This window comes from Cajanus cajan, chromosome 6, assembly GCF_000230855.2.
Source record: "Cajanus cajan strain Asha chromosome 6, NIPB_CcT2T_4, whole genome shotgun sequence".
Lineage (NCBI taxonomy): Eukaryota > Viridiplantae > Streptophyta > Magnoliopsida > Fabales > Fabaceae > Cajanus > Cajanus cajan.
This window is the reverse complement of record NC_138522.1, coordinates 47,428,886-47,455,610: the sequence shown is the minus strand read 5'-3', so window position 1 is coordinate 47,455,610 and position 26,725 is coordinate 47,428,886. Positions and strand designations below refer to the sequence as shown.

At 29.1% G+C, this 26,725-nt stretch overlaps 1 protein-coding gene across 1 annotated transcript; it reads left to right on the top strand.

Moving 5' to 3' along the window:
• The first annotated feature begins 9,926 nt into the window (after positions 1-9,926).
• On the top strand, positions 9,927-16,432 carry LOC109797515 (CDPK-related kinase 7). Its single transcript, XM_020357570.3, has 11 exons — positions 9,927-11,059; positions 11,597-11,727; positions 12,035-12,076; positions 12,205-12,313; positions 13,418-13,496; positions 13,702-13,998; positions 14,095-14,210; positions 14,771-14,878; positions 14,957-15,019; positions 15,108-15,275; positions 15,863-16,432. Exons 1-11 carry the CDS (start codon positions 10,574-10,576, stop codon positions 15,998-16,000), a joined length of 1,737 nt encoding a protein of 578 aa, XP_020213159.1. The 5' UTR covers positions 9,927-10,573; the 3' UTR covers positions 16,001-16,432.
• Positions 16,433-26,725: the final 10,293 nt, after the last annotated feature.

Sequence of the window (26,725 nt, the reverse complement as noted above, 5' to 3'; positions counted from 1 at the left end):
AAAGCAAAATAGTAATCACTCTCCTAAGAATTTTTTTTTTAATTTTTATTATGATCTATAATATTTTTTTTAATAAAAGTGTTCAACATCATTAATGCATGTAACTTAGATGGGCTCATCTTATTACACTTTAATGAATCACACACCGCTACATTATATTCAACCAACCAATAAGTAACACGTTAATTTTTTTCTTTAATGATTAAATTTTAAGCAACTCTTACTGTACCCACATTTTTAATGTTCAATCTCCTAATTTTTAAGAATAAATAACCGTATCTTATATAAGACAGAACTTACTTTTAAGCAAGCTACTGTACGACATATAAACTTCTCTTACACTAAAAAAATTAAGATACGCTTGTTTATTAGACTTAAATTACCAACAGTAAGCTTGCAAATAATTAATGAATGTTGAGATATTTTGTATCTCTATATTTTATTTAATAAAATATTTAAAAAATTATTATTTTTTGATATATTTATTAGTGTTATATTTGATTTTTAAACTTAAAAATCTTGAGTTTAAGTCTTATTTTTTAAGAATGATTAATTTTTAATATTATTTTTAGTATTTAAATTTAAGGTTAAATTTTTTTTTTTAAATATGTACATCAAACAAGACAATCTCTTTTATTGTGTGTTATGTTATAAATACTAACAGTTATTATAGAGCGGACATTTAAACCAAAAAACACTATGTTCCTCTACTAAAATAAACCAAAAAAATAATTAATTTTTTCTCAATTTTATCTTTAAAAGATGCTTAAGTAAAAATAAAAAATAAAAAAAAAATATATATATATATATATATATATATATATATATATTTCTTTTATGTATTACCAACAACGTAAAAGACACTACTGTATCCGAAAAAATAAATATCTTTTTAAAATAAGTCAGTAATTATTTTTTTTCTTAAAAAGAAGTAGTTATTATTTTGTATATACATTTTTTTCTTATGTTATTTTTAGATATATATTGGTGAAAAAATTAAAATACAAATATAAGGGTATAATTATCTTTGAAAAAGTGGACACTAAAATAAATTATTCTTTTGGACATTATTATGGTGCCCTCATAATTGAGATATTTTTATATATTACTATTACTAGTGAAGAAAAAGACACTCTATACCTTACTAATGTTGTTGTGGGATATGAAAGTTAAAAAAATGATTACGATATAATTCATTTTTAGAAAATAATCATTTTATTTAAATTAATAAAGTGAAATTATTGAATTATCCTTCACTAACAAGAAAATGAATTGTGTAGTTACTATAATAAATAAAAGATAAACATGTATTAAAAATTGTGTACACGAAAATGATGAATCATCTTTATATATTGTTATAAATTTGTGAAGTCGAAACATTTCGTATCTCTAAATTTTATTTAATAAACGGTGTTTAAGAATTATCAACATTTGTTGAACCAACTAATATTGCACTTGGTCTTCAAGTTTTAAGGTCTTGTTTTTTTTTTTTTTGGTTTTTTATTAGTGTTTTAAAGTTTTACTTTAGACTAATCTAGTTCGATCGGGAGGTAAATAAAGTTTGATAAAAAGTTGTTAAGGTTTTGGGTTTAACAATAGTAGTTAATTTTCAAAATTATTTTTTATTATTTAAAAATTTAAAGATAAAATCGTCTAAAAAATGTGAAAACAAGAAATTATTGTATTTCTTTCATATATAAATATAAATTATAGACTAATATTTTAGTATGTGCAAATGCACTGACATATTTATTATATATAATATAATTAAAATTTATAATAAAATATATAAATAAATATTATGTTTGAAATATATAAATTATATTTAAAATGAGTATATATAAATATTTTTAAACATATAAATTATATTTTAAATTTATGATAAATAATTTGTATTGTAACAAAATATTTATTTTTAGTTATTGATAATTTATTTTAAAATAGTATCTAATTCATAAATAATTATGATAAATAAAAATTAAATTATATAAAAATTTTAAAAAAATTCATACAAGGCATCTCATTGAAAAAAAAATTCTTTAAAATATGTTTATATAACATAGATATTCGTATTTAATATACAATGATTAATTACTAGCATAAAAAATAAAAGTAAAATAAATAATATAATTAATCAAAGTTAAATATGTATGAGTAATTAATAATTAGATGATATAAGCGATTTTGAGAAGTTATTTAGATTGTAAAAGAATTTTGAAAAATAAATTTACAAAATAAATAGATAAGAGAATAAAAATATATATAAAAAAAAGTATGGGGAAAAATGTTTTAGAAGTCAAAAACGACAAAATGGTCAATAAAAAATAAAAAATTATTTATTTTTAATGATTTTCCCTCCCTCTTTTCTCAAAAGTCAAAAGTGATAGTAACATAATTTAAGGGGTTTTATAATAAGGACGGCGTTACACACATAATACATAAAAGTATTGTAACGTTGAATTTAAACTCATACAAACTTAATTATTTCTCATATTAGTTATACATTTTTATTAAAGAACTCACAACTTTAACATAAATTATTTGTAGTAGAAGTCATAAAGCTAACCTTATCGGAATAAGAGCTTCTAAGCTATTAAATATGTGCCATAGAAATTGCCTGGTTTTGAAGGTTCGGATTGGATGCCTAACTTATCTTAATTATTGGGTCTATATCTCTTATCCATTAAATAAAATTTAATAAGTGAAACATACCTAACAACTAATGGAGATTAGTATTTTTCCCTCATCATTTCCTAATTAACTAATTAATGATAAAAGGTGTATTCACTTGTGGTAAGTTAGGTAAATGGGTCACACTGCGTAATTTTATTTTTATTTTTGCGTCAAGAATTTTGATTTGGTACATAGAAGCTTCTGTTTATCTGTTGAGTATTGAGGTAACTTAACGAATGCACTATACCTTATATGATAAATCAACAACAATCATGCATTGCTTGCAAAATGACATTGACAACCTGACTTAATCATATTGGTATTATATTTTTGCCATAATCAAGCCTCATTATGCGGCAAATCATTATTTATTATTATTAGTGAAACCCCAAAACCGAGTCCTCGCTTTTAAAAATGAAAAGAAAAATATATAATAATAATTTAAAGACTTGTACGTGTTTTGATTTTTCTTTTTGGAAAAAACAGAATATATAGACAGAAAAAAGAAAAGGAAGAAGAGAAAGCTTTGTGCTGTGCCCATGGAATATATACTATTCTCAATAGCTTTACGAAGATAAATGAACTTCTTTTATGTGTTTGCCGAGGCAAGAAATGACGAACTCAGAATTTAAATGTCATAAAAGCTTTGGGGCCATTCGCAGACTCGTGCCACTAAAATTAAACATGCATTTGATGCTTAGATACCAAAAAGTTCCCAACACTTACATAAGTTACGAGTAACGTTAACTATATTATCTATATCTCCGAATTCTCTTTACATATGCATAAATGCCATCACGTGGTTTGGTTTGTTGGGTGGGATATGCTAAATAGAGTTATCAGTTATGTATGTCTTAAGTCTTCAACCTTTTCATATGAATGTACTCGATCATCGGAATTAGATACGAGACAAAGAATTCATAATACTAAAGTCTATTAGGGGTAAAGGAACCCCCCCCCCCCCCCAACTACTAGCAATAGTAGGAAAGAATTAAAGTTTGCAAGGATAAAGTGATGTTCAAAGACAATGCTTGTCAAATAATGTTTCTTTTCAGGTTTTTATGATTGCAATTATTTTCTTCTTTCTCTAGTTTGTCAACCGATCCTTCTGAAATCTCAAGTCTTTATGTGGGAACTTAAAAAGTAGCTGCACCAACTTTGGAGCAAGATCTGTTTCAAATCAAATGCAGTCAACAAGGCTACATGTGACACTTGGATTTTAGGACCATACTAGGATTTTCTTAGTTCAATCAATTTTCACCATAAAGAGTACTCTGTTTTACAAAATAGTAAAAGAATATGGAAATTTCTATAGTTTTCAACATAGATATATATTATTATGAAAATGAATTTAATTAAACTGAAATTTGCCGTGCGACATGAAGCATTTCTACATCTTAATCCAATAGTGCTCATTGGTTTTAAAATAAATTGAACTAAATAGAAACCCAAAAATAATGTCAGCATCCAATGGACCTAAAGGTGTGGGGGCAATTGACCTAGTGAGAGTCACTGATCTGCAAATTAGACATGCATGGTAGGGGAACAGTACCATGACTTGGCCAGAGATGCATGCATATGCCTAGCTAGTATAGCATCATGAACTTGGTGGTGTGAGGAAGGTTGAGCTGGTAACAGGTTGGTAATATATGTCTTTCTATATATGTGGTGATAAAAAATTGAGTTATTGACTAATTATAGCATTCCATATAAGATGCATGAGGAGTCCCACTGCCAGTGCTGACCTTAATAGAGTCATCCATGTGATCAGTTTTGGTTGGCTTCTTAGCCAATACATCCAAGGTGCGATATCTCGACTGTGTATTGTCTTTGATTCAAAATAATGTCCTTGTGGGAAAGTGCGATTCAGAAAGTACTTCTAAGTGGTCCATATTCTAAATTTTGAATCATGCATGCATCCAATATAAAAAAATAACATTTTCGTTAGGTTAGGATTATGTTACCCATGTACGTATACGTAAATCGATAGATAGCAGTGAATGAGTTGGAACTTGGAATCCTTCTTCAACAAAAGAGAAAGAGAATATATACTCGGAGACAGTGACTCAATAGGAGAATCGTGTTGTCTTTTGTTGAATCCAAACCAACTCACCGCTCTCAATTAGTTTAACTATATCAAATTTTAATTTTGTCTATTCCATCGGATTCAAACTTCATCAGCATAATAAAGAAGTTAGTTGAACAACCGTATGTGAATTGTTGTAAATAATGCCATACCAAATTCAATCATATTTATACAAAATAATCACTTTTTTAATATAAAATTTAATAATAAAAAAAACATTATTTTGGTTATTTTAAAATTGATATAAATGAATTTATTTTAGTCTAATTGTTCAAATGAAATTATATATATATATATATATATATATATATATATATATATATATATATATATTCAATCATCATTCAAGTCAACCTAGTTACTTAAAATTAATCAATTCAATTAATTTTACTTTTTTAATATAAACAAATTGCATATTCAATCATTCAAGTCAACCAAGCTATTTAAATTTAATCAATTCAATTTTTTTTTATCCTAAATAGACATTGCGTAGTTGCAGCCACCTGGGGTCCAAAGTCAATGAGAGTTTGAGTTTCATTTTTCTCTAAAGTTTGTATTTTAAATGGGATCTCTCGCACTTTTTCTTTTACATTTAGTTATTACACTGCTTACGTATCAAAGAGCTTAAAAGATAGGCTGAAAGACAATTATTTTAGAAGTAATATGATTAGAAATAGTGAAAAAAAGAAGATAAACATGCATGCTAATGAGGAATGTGGCTTTATTGGAAGACCACAATGCTGTGGGAGTCTTGAAAATAAGTGTTCTCCTAAATCTAGGGTATTGCCCAGCAATTGTTAGGACAACCTGTAGTTTTAAATAGTTTTTGAAAACGCAACTAATGTTGGAGTTGTAACTTGTGAGATAAGAGAAAACTGTTGTTAGATAGATGTGTTAATATAGAGTTTGTTTGAATACAAGATAAATACTTTTGAGAGTTTTTTTTTTTATACTAGAACTAGGGTATTTTTTTGTAATTAAATTCATGCCTTTCAAAAAAAAAAAACACAAAGATTTCGACTAGAGCTCCTGCAAATTTCGCAACTTCTTTCTTGCTCACTCCTTGTTCGCTATTTCTTGAACTGAAGCAAAACTTGTCCTTTACAAACCTCGAGATCAAAAGTGTCACTTACTATTATTATATAATTTTAATTTAAAAACTAAAGTTGAAAAATAAGGTTAATCTCATTTATTCATTTCTTTTTAATAAATTCAATGATGTTAAGTTCATAAAACACATATGAATCACATCCTTAATTTAACACGTACTTTAATAACATAGTTATTCGGTGAATCATTTGATCAGTAAATGCACGATAGAAAACGTCTATTAATTGTATGTATTTAGAATTTCTAATTTTGGGTTGTTCAAATTAGGAATTAGAGTTCCCCTAAAAAAATAAGGAATTAGAGTTAATTTGTCATTAAAGTTGTAAAAGAATTTATAATAGTTATTGAGGAAAAGATAATCAAAGAAGGCAATGAGTAAAAATAATTATTTACATGACATCAGAGTCTTCTAGTTTATAATACATTTTCTTCTGTGATAAAATTGTGTGTGTGTTTTTTTTTTAATAGTAATAAGGGTGTGCAAAAAATCTAAATTGATCCGAACCGATCCATAACCGATCCGATCCATATTAAAAAATCTGATCCATTTTGAAAAAAAATCCAAACCGAACCAATTTATAAAACCGGTTCAGTTATCCAATCCATTTTTACAAAGTGAATCGGTTCGGTTCGGTTTGGTTTTCTAAAAAAACCGATCCATATATGAGTAAAAAAATGGATAACTACACCGCACCGAACCGATCCAGTTTCAAAAAAACCGATCCATATTTTAAAAAAACCAAACCGATCCACTTTATAAAAAATGGATCGGTTAACCGATCTACTTTTATAAAACGGTTCGGTTCGATTTGGATCGGTTTTTTGAAAAAACCGATCAATGAACACTCCTAAATAGTAATGGGTGTCAATCTTTTTTGTTTATTGCGCGCCATTCTTGCACAATCTTAATTTAGTGCAAGTATACATTAAATAAATCCTAAATAGTAATGGGTGTCAATCTTTTTTGTTTATTGCGCGCCATTCTTGCACAATCTTAATTTAGTGCAAGTATACATTAAATAAATCCAAACTGCTTTTTTGTATGTGGTAAGGGAAAAATGGATAGTTAGTCTAAGGGAAAAAAAAAGGTTTTAGATTAAAATTATTTATAGAGAAACTTACATTTACCTCATGCCAAAGAGATGAGTGAGGGATCAAACCTTTAAATATGAATTTTTGTCTTGCTCCACTTGACAACCCCTTGTGGTTATCCAAACCCTCCTTGAACAACAACACCAAGTAGTTATTACACATGTAATTCTTATGGTAAATCATCGTACTGAAAAATATTATTAACACTAAACAAATATAATAAGCAATGATGAAAGGTACCCAAAAAGATGAGCAAAATTAAACGTTGGCCAATTAAGTCATGAGTGAAAAAATCTCAAAGCAATTTATACCACAAGTTCAAGCATCACTCATGCTAGTGACCAATTAAATTTGAGGATGATGAATAATATCCTATTTGACTTTAGTAATGTAAACTTATTTTCGGTGCATAACACATTTGATAGAAAGACAAAAAATAACATGTACAATGTTAGGTAATACTTCAAGTTAATGTTTCATTAAAAAAAAATCATATAAAGACACACTAATGAGATAATATTATTTTTACTTACATAATAAATATAATATATATTGATATATTATTAAAAAAAAATATATAAATTATAATAATTATTTAAAATTCTATAATATTCGGACAATTCCAAATTATCTTATAAGAACTTCCACTGGTATCAAGTTTTAATGAGAGAGAAATAGGATAAATTATAAAAGAATGAAAATAAGAAAGAATGTAAATAATCAATAATAAAAATTGGAAGCAATATTATAATAAGTTATACATGATTAAGAAAAATGTAAATATTCTATAATAAAAATTAGAATCAATATTAAGATAAGGAATAACACAATAGTGTTACCTTTTTCTTATGGTAATAGGGTTGTCTAAAATCAAATCTTGTGACAAAGAGATCAATAAAATCAAATAAAACAATAAAATAACTTTAGGTAAATAATCAAGTACTTCTTTATAGATATTACCTAAAATTTATGACACAATATGTGACATTAACATATACCTACTAAGTAGTTATCTTAAAAGAATACTTGATGCAAACAAAATAACAAAATGTGAAATTGATACTAAACCTCCAAATAAACAAAAATATTTACATCTTCTATTCTTGTAGAAAATAATAAATTAAAAAATCAAACTATATTTAAATAAAGTAAACAATGAAGTTTAATTCAGTTGATTAAACATAATGCATGAATTATTATACACTCTTTATATTAAATTTGATTTTCATTGATATTAAAAAAGACTCCGGGAGAGTAACAATAAAAAAAAATTAAGTATTACCTCAATTTGAGAGAAAAATAATGAAATAATTGTTAATGGTGAGAGTAAAACGAAGATATTTTTAGAGATTGTGATGTAGTTGAAAAATATAAAAATGGGCTTTTCTTAAAAAAAACATAAAAAAATAAAGATAAAGTGACAAGAAAAAATAAAGAGACAAGGAAATTGAATTTAATGAATAACATGACTTATAGGTAAGACACTCCATTAATTAAGAAACAGACATCAAACAACATTTAGCTAATACTGTTTGAGACAAAAGCACATTTAATAGCAACTTAGTTTCTCTATATCTCTTTTTTTCTTATTTATTTATTTATTCATCTTTTATGTTAATTAACTGTTGAGATCTAACACAATTTTAATTTTTTATATCCTTCCTTGCGAATGCACTAAATAAAGAACCAAGCACGTGACTTATGTATGAATTAAGGTCTTAAGAGAAATATTCTTCTAGGATTCTCAAAATGATTATTCAACTATAGTAATATAGTAGATTACCGATTCAATAATTAATCTATATAAATCATTAACCAACAACTTTGTACCGAAGAGCCATTTCCCTTTTGTGTGTAGATAGATTCAACCTTAATGCTTGAGAGAAAATATTTGCTCTCCAAAATTTTCACATATTTTGTATGCAGTTAAGTAAATGCCGTTTTAATTATTAGCCTGTGAACAAGATGTATAAATTGATTAATGAATACAATATTTATTACCAACAAGTTGTATCAACTGACAAGTGTTAAATAATTTATACTTTTTATGATTAAAAATTTAATTATCTTTTAATTTTTATAAATAAAATATCTTATTTTAATTTTTATATATATTATTTTCATTTTCTTTAATTTTTATAATTATTGAAATTTTACTTTATGATCCTTATATAAATAAACGACAAATACTAATAGAAAACAAACATATATATATATGTATATTTATTGTGGACTAAACCACTTTTAGTTACAGAGAAAAAAATAATGAAACCATGACTAATAAATTATCGTCAATTGTTAATAGATGAAAAACTGTGTAAAAATTTTGTTAGACAAATTAACACTACTACAATTTGTTGTCTCAACAATCTTTTTGTAATTCTTTAATCTCATTGTAAGACCAAATAGGAATGCAACATTCCTACTCTCCTGTTGTAAACAAAAAAAATACTATATTGTTTGTCTTACTCTATGATCATTATTGTCGCTTATTATCTGGTATTGAGTTTCCTTCCATGCTTAGAACATTCCATTTTTGTTGTTCTTACATGTTCATATTTAATTTAAGCAAGGTCCAATTTCTTTTATAAAAAAAGTAGCAGACTGGGAAGTGTTCAATCTGTCTCTGACACAACAATAGAAGAGAATACCACGAAAACAAATCACCAAATTGGTATGTTTTCAGCTTTAATTCCCTTAGCTTGAAAGCTTCTCAGATCTCAAGTCACTTATTAGCAACAAAGACCGACCCACCATGAAAAAACTAAAGATATAAAAATACAAAGCAGAAAAAGACAATCTTTCAGAGGCTAACAAAAGGAGGTCAAACTTCAAAGGCTAAATACACAGTCTCACTTCCTTAACTCCTTACTACATTCTCCTTCTCATATGAAATGGATACATCCTAGTTTTTTTTTTGGGATCAATAAGGACAGGCTGGAAGGATCCAAAACCAACCCCACTTACCATTATTATTATTAGGGAAGAAAGAAAGAAACCAACACAACACCACCCTCTCCAATAAAGTGTATTTCTGTACACAAAACTCTTCAGTCTTAACCAAGATTGTAGTTGCAGCAGAAAATTAAAAAAAATAAATAAATAAAGAGCCCTTACAAAAAGCAAAAAAGAGGAGGAGGATTGATTTCTTTCTTTCCTTTTCTTTTTCCTTGCAGACTCTGCCAAGCATCTTTGCCTCCTCACTTTTCCATTCTTTTATCTCCTTCCCACTCCTTCACCCCTCTTGGGAATTTTCTCTTTTTTTCCAACCAAATTATCTTGGTTTGAGCCTCTAACATCCCATCTTATATTCCCCCCTGTCTGCCACAAATTGCTTCTTCTTTAGGTGAATTCTAGCAAGTTTTCATTCCCTCACTCACAAAAGTTCTCTTCCTTTTCTCAATATTCTACACTCCCAATTTCAAACCCCCCCTCTCACAGTTACAAGACTGCATGCCCTGATCTCCTTTCGGGGTTCCATTTCTTAGCTTGCTCACCCCAGAAAAGGCCAAAAAACAAAATCCAGTTTTGGAAGTTCCCCTGATCTAAAAATCTGAGCTTTTTGGTATTTTTGTGTGGTGTTGTGAATTCTGTTTCTGGGATTTTGTTTTCATGGGACTGTGTCATGGAAAACCCATTGAAACCTCACAAAGTGAAGGTGGGCACCATGTTTTCCCTGGCGAGAAGGAGGTGGTGGCGAGTCCCAAAACCACCACAAAAGGTTCAAAGTTTCCGTTTTACAGCCCAAGTCCGTTGCCGAGCCTCTTCAAGAACTCGCCGGCGAACTCGAGCGTGAGTTCGACCCCTCTGCGCCTCTTCAAGCGCCCCTTTCCGCCGCCGTCGCCGGCGAAGCACATTCGGGCTCTGCTGGCCCGGCGCCACGGGTCCGTCAAGCCCAATGAGGCCTCCATCCCCGAAGGGAGTGAGTGTGAAGTTGGGCTGGACAAGAGCTTCGGCTTCTCCAACCACTTCCAGGCTCACTATGAGCTTGGACCCGAGGTGGGCCGTGGCCACTTTGGCTACACTTGCTCTGCCAAGGGGAAGAAAGGCACCTTCAAGGGCCATGATGTTGCTGTCAAAGTCATTCCAAAATCCAAGGTTGATTTTCGTTGGTTTTTGAGTTTCTTTGTTTTGAATTGGGTTGTGTGTTGGTTACGGGTGTAGCTTTTGTGTGTTGTGTTGTTATTAGCTTTTGTTTGCATTGGGGAGAGGGTGTTTATAAACTATCGTTGATCTCTTCCCCCTTATTCAATGTGAGACTTTTGGTGGGACGGAACATTGTGAAACCATGATATGAGGTAGTAAGAGATGCTACTTTTAGGTTCTGGTTCACTTGGTGGTATCCCCTCTCTCATGATGAATTGTGTTGCTATTGGGAGTATACCTATTCTAATGTGGGGAATCCAGCTTTAGATATATGATTGTGATACTTCAGTAGATTGTAGTAGCCAGTAGACATCTATCTTTTTTATTTTTAGTAAATGACATTGTTTTCTTTTCAAGTATGTATCTTCTATGGGTTTGTTTCCATTCCAGTTTTTGTGTTGGTTAGGATTAGTGTTCTTCGTTTGGCTGTTGATTGTGGAAATCAGTAATTTGCTCTTTGTGCTTATGAAAGTGGGTGATGTTTGGCAGATGACAACAGCAATTGCTATTGAGGATGTAAGGAGAGAAGTAAAGATATTGCGAGCTCTGAGTGGGCATAAAAATTTGGTGCAATTCTACGAAGCCTATGAAGACAATGACAATGTTTATATAGTTATGGAGTAAGTTCATATTACAGTTTTTTCTTCTATGGGCTATCCACAAAATCTTTGACTGTACTGATAAATTAGGGATATAATCCCGGGTTGAATGAGTTTGATGGGAATGGTGGAAGTTACATATAAGCGTTAATTTTATCAATATAAAATTGACCTATGATTTTTCTTATATCTTGGTTGTATTTCCGAGTAACTATGACTGTAATGCTGATTGATTGGAGATATTGTATTGATCAAAAAGGGAATTGAAAGTTGTTAACTAACTCCATAAATTAGGATCTCATGTTATGCTGTATCATATGCTTTTCAGGTTATGCAAAGGAGGTGAACTGCTAGATAAGATTCTTTCCAGGTAACAATTTTCATTTTCCTGTGCTACAAAATAGAAGAAACTAAAAATATGCATTCTGGTTTTCTCATTTTACTGCTGACATCATGGAAGGGATTCTGATTAGTACAATAATAAATTCTGATCTATAGGGGTGGAAAGTACTCAGAAGAAGATGCCAGAGTTGTTATGATTCAGATATTGAGTGTGGTAGCTTTTTGTCATCTGCAGGGTGTTGTTCACCGTGATCTGAAGCCAGAGGTAACTAAGCTAATAAAGCTTATCAATGTTTAGCTGGGAAAATTAATCAGGATATCTTTTGCCTCTGGTTCTATTAGATCATAGAATGACATTGTTACACTCTGGAGTAGAATTTACTTGTTTGAATATTCACAGTTTATGCTAGCGTAATAGTGACCTTGCACTTTGCTGAAGCTGCTTAATTACTCAATCTTATTGATTGATATGATGAAGCCTTATTATTCTCTTGCTCTGGGTTCTTTTTTTTTCTTTTTTAAATATATGGACAGATAAGATTTAAGGCTGGGAGAGGTGGAGAAAGGAAAAAACGAAAAATTTACACAGTAAAAATTTCTAATGTTCAAGATAATGTATAATATACTATGTGAGAAATTTGGCCGAGGCTAGTATTTTGTCCTCCAATTGATGATATCATTGATACCGTTTTATATTTAATTTCGTTACTGAACTAGATTGGCTAGAAAAATTTTCAGGTACTGATCAAAATAGAGAAAGGAAAACAATTATCTGGAAAGTTTCTAAATAAATTACTAAAATTTACATTTTCATATTAATTATTATAAAGTGTTTACGATTATAGATATTGTTGCTGTCCTCTCTTCATCATCTTTAACAAATTTCATTAGAATGTTCAACGATTCATTAGCAAACTTCAGAAACAGGTAATGCTAGAGAAAGTCATGTGTTTATGATTACAAATAACTGGACTCCTAACTTGTTTAGAATCTTCTTATTACCTTTCGGTGATGCTCCCAGGGGCTATTTTCATCTCAGTTTGGTTCTTATGCTGTATGTTATCTTTTGATGTTTAATATTTGTAACGTACCTGTCATTCTAACAAAAGCAAGCGATACTTTATACCACTGCCAAGCCAGGGAGGAAATAAGTAACTGAGTGAAGGCATGAAATTTGCATTTATTTTATGTGTTCATTCTTTGCATACTAGGTTCATGACCATTCTGAATGGCAGCATTTTGTTTGAAAGTTAATTCACAAGTTAAATTATGTTGTGGTTCTGTAGTTCTTTACCCAGAATTATTCTCTTCCATTTCAGCATGGTAAACTGTTTTCATCCTTAACAAGAATGCCGATTTTCTTCTGCAGAATTTTCTTTATGTTTCTAAGGATGAAAACTCCACTCTGAAGGTCATTGATTTTGGATTGTCTGACTATGTAAAGCCAGGTTTGGCCTACTGCATATCTATATTTTCTTTGGTTTTTTAATAGTAAATAAGAGTCTGTTTGGATACAAGTTAGAAATACTTTTGAGAGTTTCTCTACTAAAAATAAAGAGTTATTTTCAGTAGAAAAGTCCTAAAAAATACTTCTAGACTTGTATCTGAACAAGTTTTAAATCAATCGGGGTTAACATTCAGATGTTTTTGCAGATGAAAGGCTGAATGACATTGTTGGAAGTGCATATTATGTAGCTCCTGAAGTTTTGCATAGATCTTACGGGACAGAAGCAGATATGTGGAGCATTGGTGTAATTGCTTATATTCTTTTATGTGGAAGCCGACCCTTTTGGGCCAGGACAGAATCTGGCATATTTCGGGCCGTCCTGAAGGCGGATCCAAGTTTTGATGAAGCTCCTTGGCCATCTTTATCAGCTAATGCAATAGATTTTGTAAAGAGACTGTTGAATAAGGATTATCGTAAAAGGCTAACTGCAGCTCAGGCTCTCAGTATGTGCTCCATTTCCCATTGGTGGTGTTTGGCATTAACTTTTGCATCTTATAATCCCATGTATTCTCTTGCTCATAGCTTTATTATATGCACAGGTCACCCATGGCTCGCCAATCATTCTGATGATGTGAAGATACCTTTTGATATGATAATTCACAAGCTTGTTAAAGCTTATATATGCTCATCTTCATTACGCAAATCAGCATTAGGGGTATGTAATACTGTCTCGTCATTTATTATTTCTTATGCTTTACCCTTCTCATATCTTAATAGAGTTTGTAAATCTCTTAATGATGATGCATGGATATGGTTACCAGTATTGGATGCGACACAACATAATATGTAAATATGACAATTTAAAAAAAAAAAAGTTAGGTTACAGGTATGACAATATATAAATAAAACATAATCATACTATAAATTACTTATATTTATTAATTTATTTTTCTTGATTTTTTGATTCTTCATAGTATTGGTTAGCCGTGGTCATGTTATTGCTAGTCCTTGATTTCATGAATTTTTTTTTATAAAAGCATTATCTAATTTGTAACCAAATTTAAATGAAAAAGTTCTATTCAAGTTCTGATCCCTTTATTATGCAAGTAACATTATAAGAAGCTCGTAAGATACGACAGCCGTGTTTTGATACAAAAGACTGTCATATCATATGCGGATCCATATTTGATACAAAGGCTGGCATATAATATGCGGATCCATATAACATGAATATGTTTTGAATTTTGATCAGTATCAATTTTGTCATTTTGGCAGGCCCTTGCTAAGACATTAACATTAGTGCAGCTAGCATATCTGAGAGAACAATTTAATATCTTAGGCCCGAACAAAAGTGGGTTAATCTCCATGCAGAACTTCAAGACGGTCAGCAGCACATGTCCAAAGTTTTTGTACTTTTTTCTCCAAATAACTTTCAATCTACTAACACATTTAAACTAGCAGGGTATTTTAAGGAGTGCCACTGATGCCTCAAAGGATTCACGTGTCTTAGATTATGTGAACATGGTAAGTCTACTAGGGACTGTAACTTTTCATACATGTTTCTAACATAGTTGCTCCCTTGAAAATTGAATTGTTACCATTCATGTTGCAGGTTAGTTCAATCCAATATCGGAAATTAGATTTTGAAGAATTTTGTGCTGCTGCTATAAGTGTCCATCAACTAGAGGGAATGGAAAGCTGGGAGCAACATGCAAGACGTGCCTATGAGTTGTTTGATAAGGAAGGAAATAGACCAATTATGATTGAAGAGCTTGCATCGGTACTCCTCTTGTTGCAATACCATCTTTTCTAAAATAATAGTACATTTTTATTTTTTATAGAGAATCACAAGTGCCAAGGAACTGCAACTCATTAATTATTCCCAAGGTCCTATTAATCACTCAGAAAATGGCCCTAAAATAACCATGCTTGTAATGTGCACTCTCACTTTGCGTGCAAGTTCACTTTAGTGGAGCCTTTTACTAATCACTTTCCAATATGATGAACATGACTTGGGCCTTATTTGGATAAATATCTATGTAAACACTTACAGGAGAAGAAAATAAGAAAACAAAATGATTTTAGTTTTTTCCATTAACTAAAATCAACTTATGCAACTTAGTTTTTTCAGAAGTTAAATGTAAGTTTCTATAAGAATTAAGTGCATAAGTTTAGTTTACAAAATAAGTTCAATTCATTTTACTTTCTTGTTTGTTTTGTTTTTCCTATAAATGTTTAGAGAGAAATTTATTCAAATAAGAGTAAGACAATATTAATTATTCAAGTCAAATTCTTGATGAGCAATATGCTTTTTCAACCACATGTATAATGGTTCTAACTAAGCTTATGTAATTTGATTTGTTCCAGGAACTTGGGCTTAGCCCATCAGTGCCTATTCATGTGGTACTCCAAGATTGGATAAGACACTCAGATGGGAAGCTTAGCTTCTTGGGGTTTGTTAGACTTCTGCATGGAGTTTCTTCTCGCACATTTCAGAAGGCTTGAGAGAAAACACACATGATTGCTATTATTTTTTGTCCCCCTTATTGATCATAAACCTTTTGAATGCATGACTCATGAGCAAACTCCAACAGCAGGTTTCTTCATCTTGATTGGCTTCAGCAAAGCCAAAAGCTATAGCTTGAAGGGAGTTTGTTGCCTCTGAAGTGACTTGCAACATCTTGATGAGTTCTACAAACACAAAACACTTCATCAGATTGATTGGTGGTGCTGGAGTTAAGGCTTGTACAGATGAAAGTAGAGCACAGGTTGTACTTAGAACTAGTGGAACTTCCATAAAGTGAGTTGTGTTTTCGGGTTTATCCCATGTGTACCCATGGCGCACTTGTCAATAAACTATTTCTACTTATGTGAACTCCTTTATAGTAGACATTTTTCTGTTATCAAAAAAAAGGAAAGCTGAACAGTTAATACTCATGGATGCATGGAAAATATAAAAAAGTATAATGTGTAACTATGTATTGTAGCTCCTTGAATGAGCAGGATCAATGATAATTTTATATAACTAAAACTTTATAATAAATATATATTTTTATTTTGGGAATATAAATTATATATTAATTAAAATTTGTAATAAATAAATATTTTTGAACATAAAAGTTAGAAGTCGGTCAAGGGTCTGTTATTTTATTAAAACATTCTAACAATTTCTCATTTGACCTAAGGGTCTGTTATACATTGAGATTAAGTTATCATCTCATCTTTAACTAAATAGAAATGATCAGATCATCACAGTTAGAAGTCATTAATCTTTAACTAAATAGAAATGATCAGATCATCACAGTTAGAAGTCATTAATCTTTAACTAAATAGAAATGATCAGATCATCACAGTTACAAGTCATTAATGGCATGATTCCTTCCATTTATAACATAACTCAATTCAAACAACTTTATTCAAATTTTACTATAATATTTAATATCTTTCAAAGAAAACTTTTAATCACCCGAAAAATAACACATGTAAAGAACATAATGTGGACAGCAAGCAAAATAAACAAAAAAAAATGTAAATTGAACTCATTGGAATTACAACAATATGAGCAAGACAATACACATCATATTATCAGGCTGAGAAGACTTGTTTATAACATCCATCAGATTAACATGGTCATTGAATGTTTTGAGAAGAAACCCTTTAGTTAACGAATTCACTATCATCAAATTAATACCAACGTGTTTGATTAATAACACGTTTTACTTTTGCACTTCTTCTATGGTGGACAAGTTCAAAGCCTTATGTTTTGTAATACTTGTTACTGTTAGAGAAGAAAACAACAATGAAATTATCACAATAATCACAGTACATGAACAATTGCCTTAAAGCACACCATGAATTCAATCTCTGTTCTAGAAGTAGCAGTGCTAGACTATTTTCCACTTTTCCATTGAATTGCTCCTTTAGTTAATAGGAAGATGTAAGCAAATGTAAATTTTGTCAAATCTACATGCTCCAACATAGTTTGATTTGAACAACAAACCATTTCAAGACGATTTAATCTTTTATACATGAACATGAAATATTTGGTGTCCTGTAAATGCCTAAAAACTATTTTTAGCGGGTTACTTTAATATCATTCCAACAATCCAACTACAAATTTTATATTTTGCTAAGTGCATGTTTGAGTTTACATTTAAGCTAAATTATTGATACATCAGGAATAAATTTAATTTATTCCTAATCACTTTTTAGACATTGTATCTCATTAAACTTGTATTTACATTAAAATTATTCTTCAAGAACACTTTTTCATTCTAAATTTCTTTAATACTTTATTGATATAGTTTTTAAAAGATATCCTAACACTTACTGTGATTTATTATAAAATTATTTTTATTCTTATTCATATGACATGACGACTTGTTCATATCTTTCATTTCAAAGTTTTATATCTTTATTATAAAATTATTTTTATTCTTATTCATATGACATGACGACTTGTTCATATCTTTCATTTCGAAGTTTTATATAAGATGAAAAAATTTCTTTACATTGTGTAACAAGTCAACATTATTAACAAAAAAAAATGTTATTAATACATAGGACCACAATAATAAACTTGCTCTCACTAGCCTTCACGTATATATAATAATATTGTTGACAAAGAACAATATTTTTTACAAAATCATATGATATAGTAGTATTGTTGAACTTAATATATCATATATTCACTTTTTTTTTAACTTATACACAGTTTTTTCTTCTTCATATAATCAAGTCATGTAAACTTTTTCTTTTAAAGTTTTTTTCTCTCACTTATTCGCTATTTACAAAAAATAATATTTACATCCACTTCGTGAAATTCTAGGTGATAATGAGTTACTAAAATCATAAAATCATTAAAATATCCTTTTTTGATATTTGAAAAAAAGATCTTTTTAATAGTCCATGTCATTCTTTTAAGTATAATTTTTTATGATAATTCCAATCTTATACATTTTAATATTGTCTATTGAATATTGTTATGTTTTAAAGATTCATTTACAATTTTTTGTTTTGAACATTTAAGAAACTTGACTAGTTCTTACATTAATTTCAAAATTTATTTCATAACATCCAACCAATTTTCAAAATTATTACATTCCATGTCTTGTTTAAAAGAGACTAGGTCCTCATCATTACTAAAGTTATATTATGTTCAAACAAGTAAATCTCATAATTATATAAAATAACTAATTATTCTTTCTTATAGATCGTCTTAAAGTCATTTATAATAATTCATTTATCAATTACTCTTTTCTCAAGTTATATAATTATATGAAATAACTAACCCTTTCTTTCTTGTAGATATTCTTAAAGTCATTTATTGTGATTCATTTATGATTACTTATTTGAGAATTGTACTTTGTTAGTTATCTCAACACCAATATGTTTATCTTGTGAGTTTGTAACATTAATTTGTTGTCTAAACATGTTTTAGGATTGTGTTACAAAAATAAGGACAACTTAAAAAAATAATAATACGTACACACAAGTATTTTTATGTCAATCTTTCAAAATATACACATTTAGTTATTTCTTGTTTTTATCAAATTAATAATTCTTAATCAAATTTTACTAAAATTAATTATTTTTGTACTATGATTTGAAAAATAAAATATACACCCCGACTTTTTGGGTTTGGAAACAATGAAATAATCACTGTAATTCTTACATCAAGTTTTTTTTTTTATGGGATTATATACCCTTACTTTTATTAGGTAATCCCAAACATAATTATAAACTCTTAATAAGAACCATGTAAAGCAACTATAGTGTTCTCTAATATATGTCCAAGATTATAAATATACGTTATAACTTATCATACTCCTAATTATATGTATAAAAGTATATAATTTCTCCTTTCATTATTTTAACATTTATTATGGTGTAGCAAATTAACGTTGTATATTGTGTACATATGTTGTGACTTTCGGAAGTTCGCAAATGGACTTATTGTCTTTTATCATCAATGTTACCATAATACTTGCCACTTCTATTAAATCTCACTGACCACTTTTACTTTTCAATAATTGATGATCATTTAAAGAATGTCTACATATTAAGATTTATCATGTGACATATACAAGTAAAAGTATAGCGAGTAATTTTATATAAGTTCATAATTCTAAAATTATGAAAATCATGAAGTATCTCTAATTAATTCTATAATTCTCACACTATATAAGAGTATTAACAAAGACTTATATGGATCGATGTTTGAGTTTTTTTGTTAGAATATTGAGTAGAATTTGACTTCTTTAATGCTTTTTCCACTTTGATTTTTTTTTCTATTTTCTTTGATAATGAAGAAAAAACATAACTTTTTTTTTTGTTTTTTTTGAATTTATGGTAAGTTGGTAACCAATCGACAGATATAAAAAGGAAAGAGATTTTCAAAATTTAAAATAAAATTTCCATTAGGTTTAGGTTTTAATTCCTACGCGAACAAAATTTTTATATTTTAATTTCTGCCATCATTTATTATGCAACTTTGTTAGTTTTAGGTTTTCTATAACTTCCACAAAATTGAAATTGGTGGTGTAAAACCGCCATAAATTTTCTAACAATCATGAAACCACCAAAAATTTGTGTAAAATAGCCACATAACCAATGTTTTTTTCTTCTTCTTAAACTTTTGCAACTATAAGAAAATTCATTCTGATTTTACACTACCAGTTTCAATTTTGTGACGGTGTTAGCGAATAATGAGCCAAATAAAATTACCTAGCAATTAACAACAATAACTAAAGTATATATATAAAAAAATCGAAAAAGAGATTAAAACTAGGAATTTTTAGGTATAGGAACTAAAATGTAAGGAGTGAACAAATGTCGGGATGAAATAATAATTAAATTTCTCACTTTTTTTTATGTTTAATATTCCTTTTTCTTTTAATTTTCCCCTTATATGTTATTAATTTTAACTAAGTTTTGGCTCTGCATTGAATTTGAATTATTAAAAAAGTTATAAGAATTTTCTGAATTATTCTTAATTGGATTGGTTCAACTGAAATTTAAAGAAAAAATTGTAAAAATGAAAGTAAATAGATCCGTGAACACCCTGATCTCCATGGTTTCCAATATTCCTTAGCAATAAGAATCATAACATTGAACCCACTTTAAAATAGTCAATTACCTACTTATGTAATCAACAGGATATATAAGGGATGATAGAAGGATTCCCATTGAAAATGGAGCTTATTCGTTATTCCTTGTTCCTACTTCCTACGAGGCAATGCAATATACCACGCCTTTGTCATCGCACACCTGTTTCCTATTAACGTATCAGCATAATTAGTGCTTTTGAGAGAAATTAAAGACACTCTTTATCTTCATTTTTAACTTCTCATGTCAATGTTATGTGGATATGTATGTATATATAAAGCAGGTGATTTTGATTTCTATATATATGACAGTACTTGCTAATCAAAATCCATTACCTAGCTAGCTTGCATAATATATATATCAGTGCAGTGTGCATGTGCATGTGATGTGTTAGTTGATGAGTAACACTTTGGCCAGCCACCTGTTTAGTGCTCTCTTAACTACCTTTCTAATCTTCCAAGCACTCACATCCACATTCTAGGACTAGGTGTTGGAACTGGCTGGCACCACCAATTTTAAGGAAAACAGATATTTATTAATTAATTATCAACACTTGTTTTACTCAGCATATGCAAATGGAACCCACGTTAGCATGTCTATGTACTTTCCATTACTTTCAACCTGAATATGTGCCACACTTCTTGTCTAGAATCAAATTCTCAAGCATCACTTTTATCAAAACCCCCACTGCTTTGACTTGAAAATGTTCTTATCCCATTCAAGTATTTAAATATGCTGTATTGTATTACACATGTTTTTCTTTATCATCAGTAGTCACAACTTACAAAAGCTTATGTAACTTGTTTGATTAACTAAACTAAACTCTTAGTAATTAACGCATCTAAGTCTACTTATGAAAACAAAAACTACCACAGCATCCTTAAATAACCAATTTAAAATGTAAATATTTATAATATAAAAATAAATACACAATTTAATTAAGACTTAATATATCATTTATGAATTTTTTTAAGAATTTCTAATTAAGTCTTGAACTAAAAAATATTACAATTTGGTCTTTTATTATTATTATTTTTTTATAATTTAGTCCCTATTAATATAGATTCATTTATAATCCATAATATTTAATTTTACATAATTTTTTTTACTTCTTTATACTTAGATAATCATATTATATTATTATTTAATGTCATCATTTATCTGTATTAAGTTTTAAATTTCATTGATTAAAATTTTTTACAATTCTAAAATTATTATGATCAAGGAGATTATAATTTTCTTATAGGTAGATTAAAATCCACTAAACATATACAATGATATATGAAATAATAATATAAGGTGACTTTACATATATAAAAATATTAAAAAATATCATATTTCACGAAATGTAAACAGTAATCTAATCTTAAGAACTAAAAAAAAAAAAAATAGTGACTTGATTACAAATTTTTAGTCTAGGGACCTAATTAAAATTTTTTAAAAAGTTCATAGACCAAACAATGTACTAAACCTTTAATTAAAAATAACTTGATTTATTGACTACATTAAAAAAAATAACAATATTAACAAATATAAAATAGATATACTATGCTTTTTTTATTCAAGTTACTTTTATACTTACTATCATTTATTATAAATTATAATATAAATAATTTTAAATATTAAAAGTAATGTATTTTCAAATCAGATGGACAAAAATAAATTGAGAAACTAGACTAATCATGGACAATTATCTCTGCAATCAAGATTTAGGATCGATCCTAATATTATGAGCGATAAAATTTTCATTTCAAGTATTTAATACGACTAAATATTTAGAAGTTAAACTTTTGAGTTTTGATTCACTCGTGTTTTTTTAATCCAGTGTTATATTTTTTTTTTTTATTCAGTGATTCTTAAATTAAAAAGATTATCTTTTATAACTTTTCAAAATAAAATAAAGAAAAAAATATTTCTCACATAATTGGTTTCTACTTCAGCATGAATGTTCTTATCCATGGCCAATCATAAAGGGTTTTTGTGCATTTAATATTTATGTGAGTGTCCACGTTTAGAATTTGCTTACCCGTTCAAGCAATCAATAAAACATCCCTATATAATTAAAGAATTCTCACATATATAAAGAGCGAACTAAATTTTTTATTTACCTTTTTTCTATAAGATATGCAAGCCCTAGCTATAAAGATTTGTGTTGGTTCATTATACAAATTTAATTAACATTGCATTTAGTTCTATTGGCCAAAAAGTTAGGATTACTACTGTATAACAAATTCCTTTCTAAAACAGCAAAGATTTCTCATTATTTCTTGAGTATTTTGTTGAAATCTCTTCAAGCTTTTTAACTCAAGTATTTTTGTACAATTATTTTTTAGACTTAACTCTCCTACAAACTCTAATGGTGAAATCTAATGTTATTCGGAAATAAATAATAAAGATTCAATTATAACCAATAAATTCAAAGAATTTTCTGAATAAAATACAAAGCGTTGGAATCCTTCCAAATTGTGATTATATAAAGGAGACTTCTTCTATCTATCAATATTCTTGTAGGTACCACCACCGGAATTTGACATCGCGGCTGCGGGAACCGTCACATTGTCGCCATAAACTTAACTTATTCCATCCATTTCTCAATAATTTTATTTTAGATATAAGTCGGTTAATATTTTTGGAGAGCATTAAAAAAATAAGATTAACATTCAACCTATGCATTCAACCAACTTAATTAATAAAATTTAGCAATTACTTCAAAAAAAAATAGCGTTGAAATAATCATGATATTAGTATAAATATTTTTTTTAATTAGTGACTAATATCCATCAAGGACCATAAATAATATATATAAAATGAATATTTCATGCATCTAACTAAACTATTAATAAACACATTAAAAAAAATAAGTTAATATTCAACCATGCATTTAACAAATAAAAATAAGTTTATTGAGACAGTAATTTGATGCAAATATTGGCTACTACAGTCTACATATCTAATGAGAAGTTGCTTTCTTCCTATAGGATACCTCGTAAACTTTTCAATTTGATCAACTTGGCTTGAAAAATTGTTTTCTTCCTTTAGTATACACAGAAAACTTTTGGCTTAAATATTGTTTATATATTTTACTATTTATGTATAGTAAAATGAAATAGTTTTGATTTTGATTTTTATAATTTTATTTTATTTTTGACCTTTTTTAAATTTGTATTTTTTATTTTTTATTCTTAAAAAATATTTTTAATCTTTACAAAATGTTAAATTTTAGTTTTGATCTTTGTAATTTTTTTATTTTTTATTTTTTATTTTTTTATCTTTATCTCTGTAAAATCTAAAATCATTATTATTAGTCCTAAAAATGATTTAATTATATATAAATAACATTTATTTTAAAAATTTATGAAGCTTTTAGAGGTGTCACATACTAATATGGTACTATGATTAAATAATAATGAAGACTTAAAAAGTAATAATTCTAAATTTTAAAAAAATGAAAGACAAGAGAGACTAAAATCAAAATTTACAAATAATTTGTAAACACTAAAAACATATTTAAACTCAAACTTTTCAATCTAATCCACTTGACAATTAGTCAATTTTCATGAAATTCAACTTATCATATTTCTTTTAAAGGATATATAATAATTTTCAACCATTTTTTATCATATTAAATTTATTTGTTATTATTACTATCATCACTACTCTCACCATAATATGTAGTGACAATGATGAGAGCATGATAATAACGATAATAGTAGAGACAATAATAATAACAACAACAACAATAATAATAATAAACAACATCATCATCATCATCTCATAAAAGATGTATATAATTGAATTTTAATTTCAATCAAATATTATCTTTTATCTATACATCTAAAGATTATTCACCGGTGTAAAAATTTGATATTAAATGTTATTAACATAACATAGAAAATAGTGTAATAACATACGTATAAATATGTCAAAATATTATATAATAGGTAAATTGTCACTCCCCATAGCAAGAAACATTCTACTAAAAATTATTTTTGGAGTAACTTAATCTCCACCTATATATATATTCTTTGTAATTTATTTTTAGTGAGATCCACTATTTTTATTTCTCTTTTTTCTATTAAAATTATAAAAAAGACAATTTTATTTGTCAACCCTCTATTCAATTTCTCCACTCAATTTTTACAATAATTTTCGTGCAACCAAACACGGTGTAATATATCAATTAAAAGTTAAAAATACATTATATTTGAGTAACTCTACTATGCTCCCAGTCCAGTTTGGTGTATTCATGTATTGGGAAAGAAAGCAGAAACATGTTAATAAAACCAGCCATTTAGGCGGATCCAGCCATATAGGCGGCAACAAATAAATAAAACTAGCTAGATGATGATAGACAAAGAAAGAAAAGAAAGTAGACAACACAAGAATTTTACGTGGTTCACCCTTACACTAGGGCTACATCCACGGGACCAACTCCGAAAATATTTTATTACCACCTTCCACAAATTGTGGGAATACAGAACTCTTCACTCAACAAACACTCACTCTACAAGAGGAAACTTGTGTTTTTGAGTAATTTCTGAGTTGATTTACAAGTGAAATGGGGAGGCCTATTTATAGTTGAAGCTCCAAGGACAATCTCGTAAATATCCTAAAGCTTAGGGGCAAAATCGTAATTTTCCCTTTTGATTTTTTTCTTCTCCACCGAAAGATCTTTTGTCTTGTTTTGGTGGCTGGATTCTTCTACAAATCTCCCCCTCCAGCCATATTTTCCAAACATTCTAAACAGTCATTCCGACAAGCTCGATACATTGTCTGAGCTTTTCTCTGGTCACATTCTTTGTTAGCATATCAGCAGCATTTCTATCTGTATGAATCTTCTTTAACTGGAATAATTGTTTTTCAATGGCCAATCTAATCCAGTGATATCTTACATCAATATGTTTGGTCCGAGAATGATACATAGTGTTCTTGCTCAAGTCTAAAGCACTTTGACTATCGCAATAAACTATGTATTCCTCTTGCTTCAACCCTAATTCTTGAAGAAATTTCTTCATCCACAACATCTCCTTTCCAGCTTCAGTAGCCGCAACATATTCTGCTTCAGTTGTGGATAAGGAAATGCATTTTTGCAACTTAGATTGCCATGATATAGCTCCCCCTGAAAAAGTAAATATATATCCTGAAGTGGATTTTCTATCATCAAGGTCTCCAGCCATATCTGCATCTGTATAGCCTTCAAGAATTGGTTTGGCTCCTCCAAATCTTAAACACAGTTTGGATGTTCCTCTCAAGTATCTCAAGATCCATTTTACTGCTTCCCAATGTGTCTTCCCGGGATTTGATAAATATCTACTCACGACGCCAACAGCATGAGCGATATCTGGTCTTGTACACACCATAGCGTACATTAAGCTTCCGACTGCTGAAGAGTATGGAATTGTTGACATTTTCTCCCTTATTGTTGGACATGATTTCTTGCTGAGTTTGAAATGCCCAGCAAGTGGTGTAATAACAGGCTTAGCATTTTTCATATTGAACCTCTCTAGAACCCGTTCAATATATCTTTCTTGTGATAACCACAATTTTCCTGCTTTCCTATCTCTGATGATGTCCATTCCTAAGATATGCTTTGCTACGCCCATCTCCTTCATGTCAAATGCCTTTGACAATTCTACTTTTAGATTTTTGATCATTTGAACATTGTTAAGTCTCAATTTTACCTCTTTTTTGGATGAGACTTATACAAGATTTAATGATCAAATTCTTCCATTCTTTGTATCATTGCATATAATTGTTCTCATTTTGGTTTCTTTTGTATATGCAGGTATTCAAGTAGAGAATTGAGGAAAAAAAGGGTTAAAGGAGTGGAAAACAAAAGAATTAAGGAGCAGAGCAGGCAACCGCGCCAGGCGCCGTATTAATCTCGCCGGGCGGGCATAAAATAGAGTACTCTCAGCCTTTGGGAACCTCGCGCCGGGCGCAATTTATAATTGCGCCGGGCTCAATTCAAGGCCGAGAGCACATTGAGCATCAGGGGAAGCCCGCGCCGGGCGCGAAGTGTAACGCGCCGGGCGCAATAACCCTAATTTGTCTCCCCGGGCTGCATAAAAGGAAAATGTCGAGGGTTTTCTCCCTCATTCGCCCAGGGGCGCCTCCAGGAGC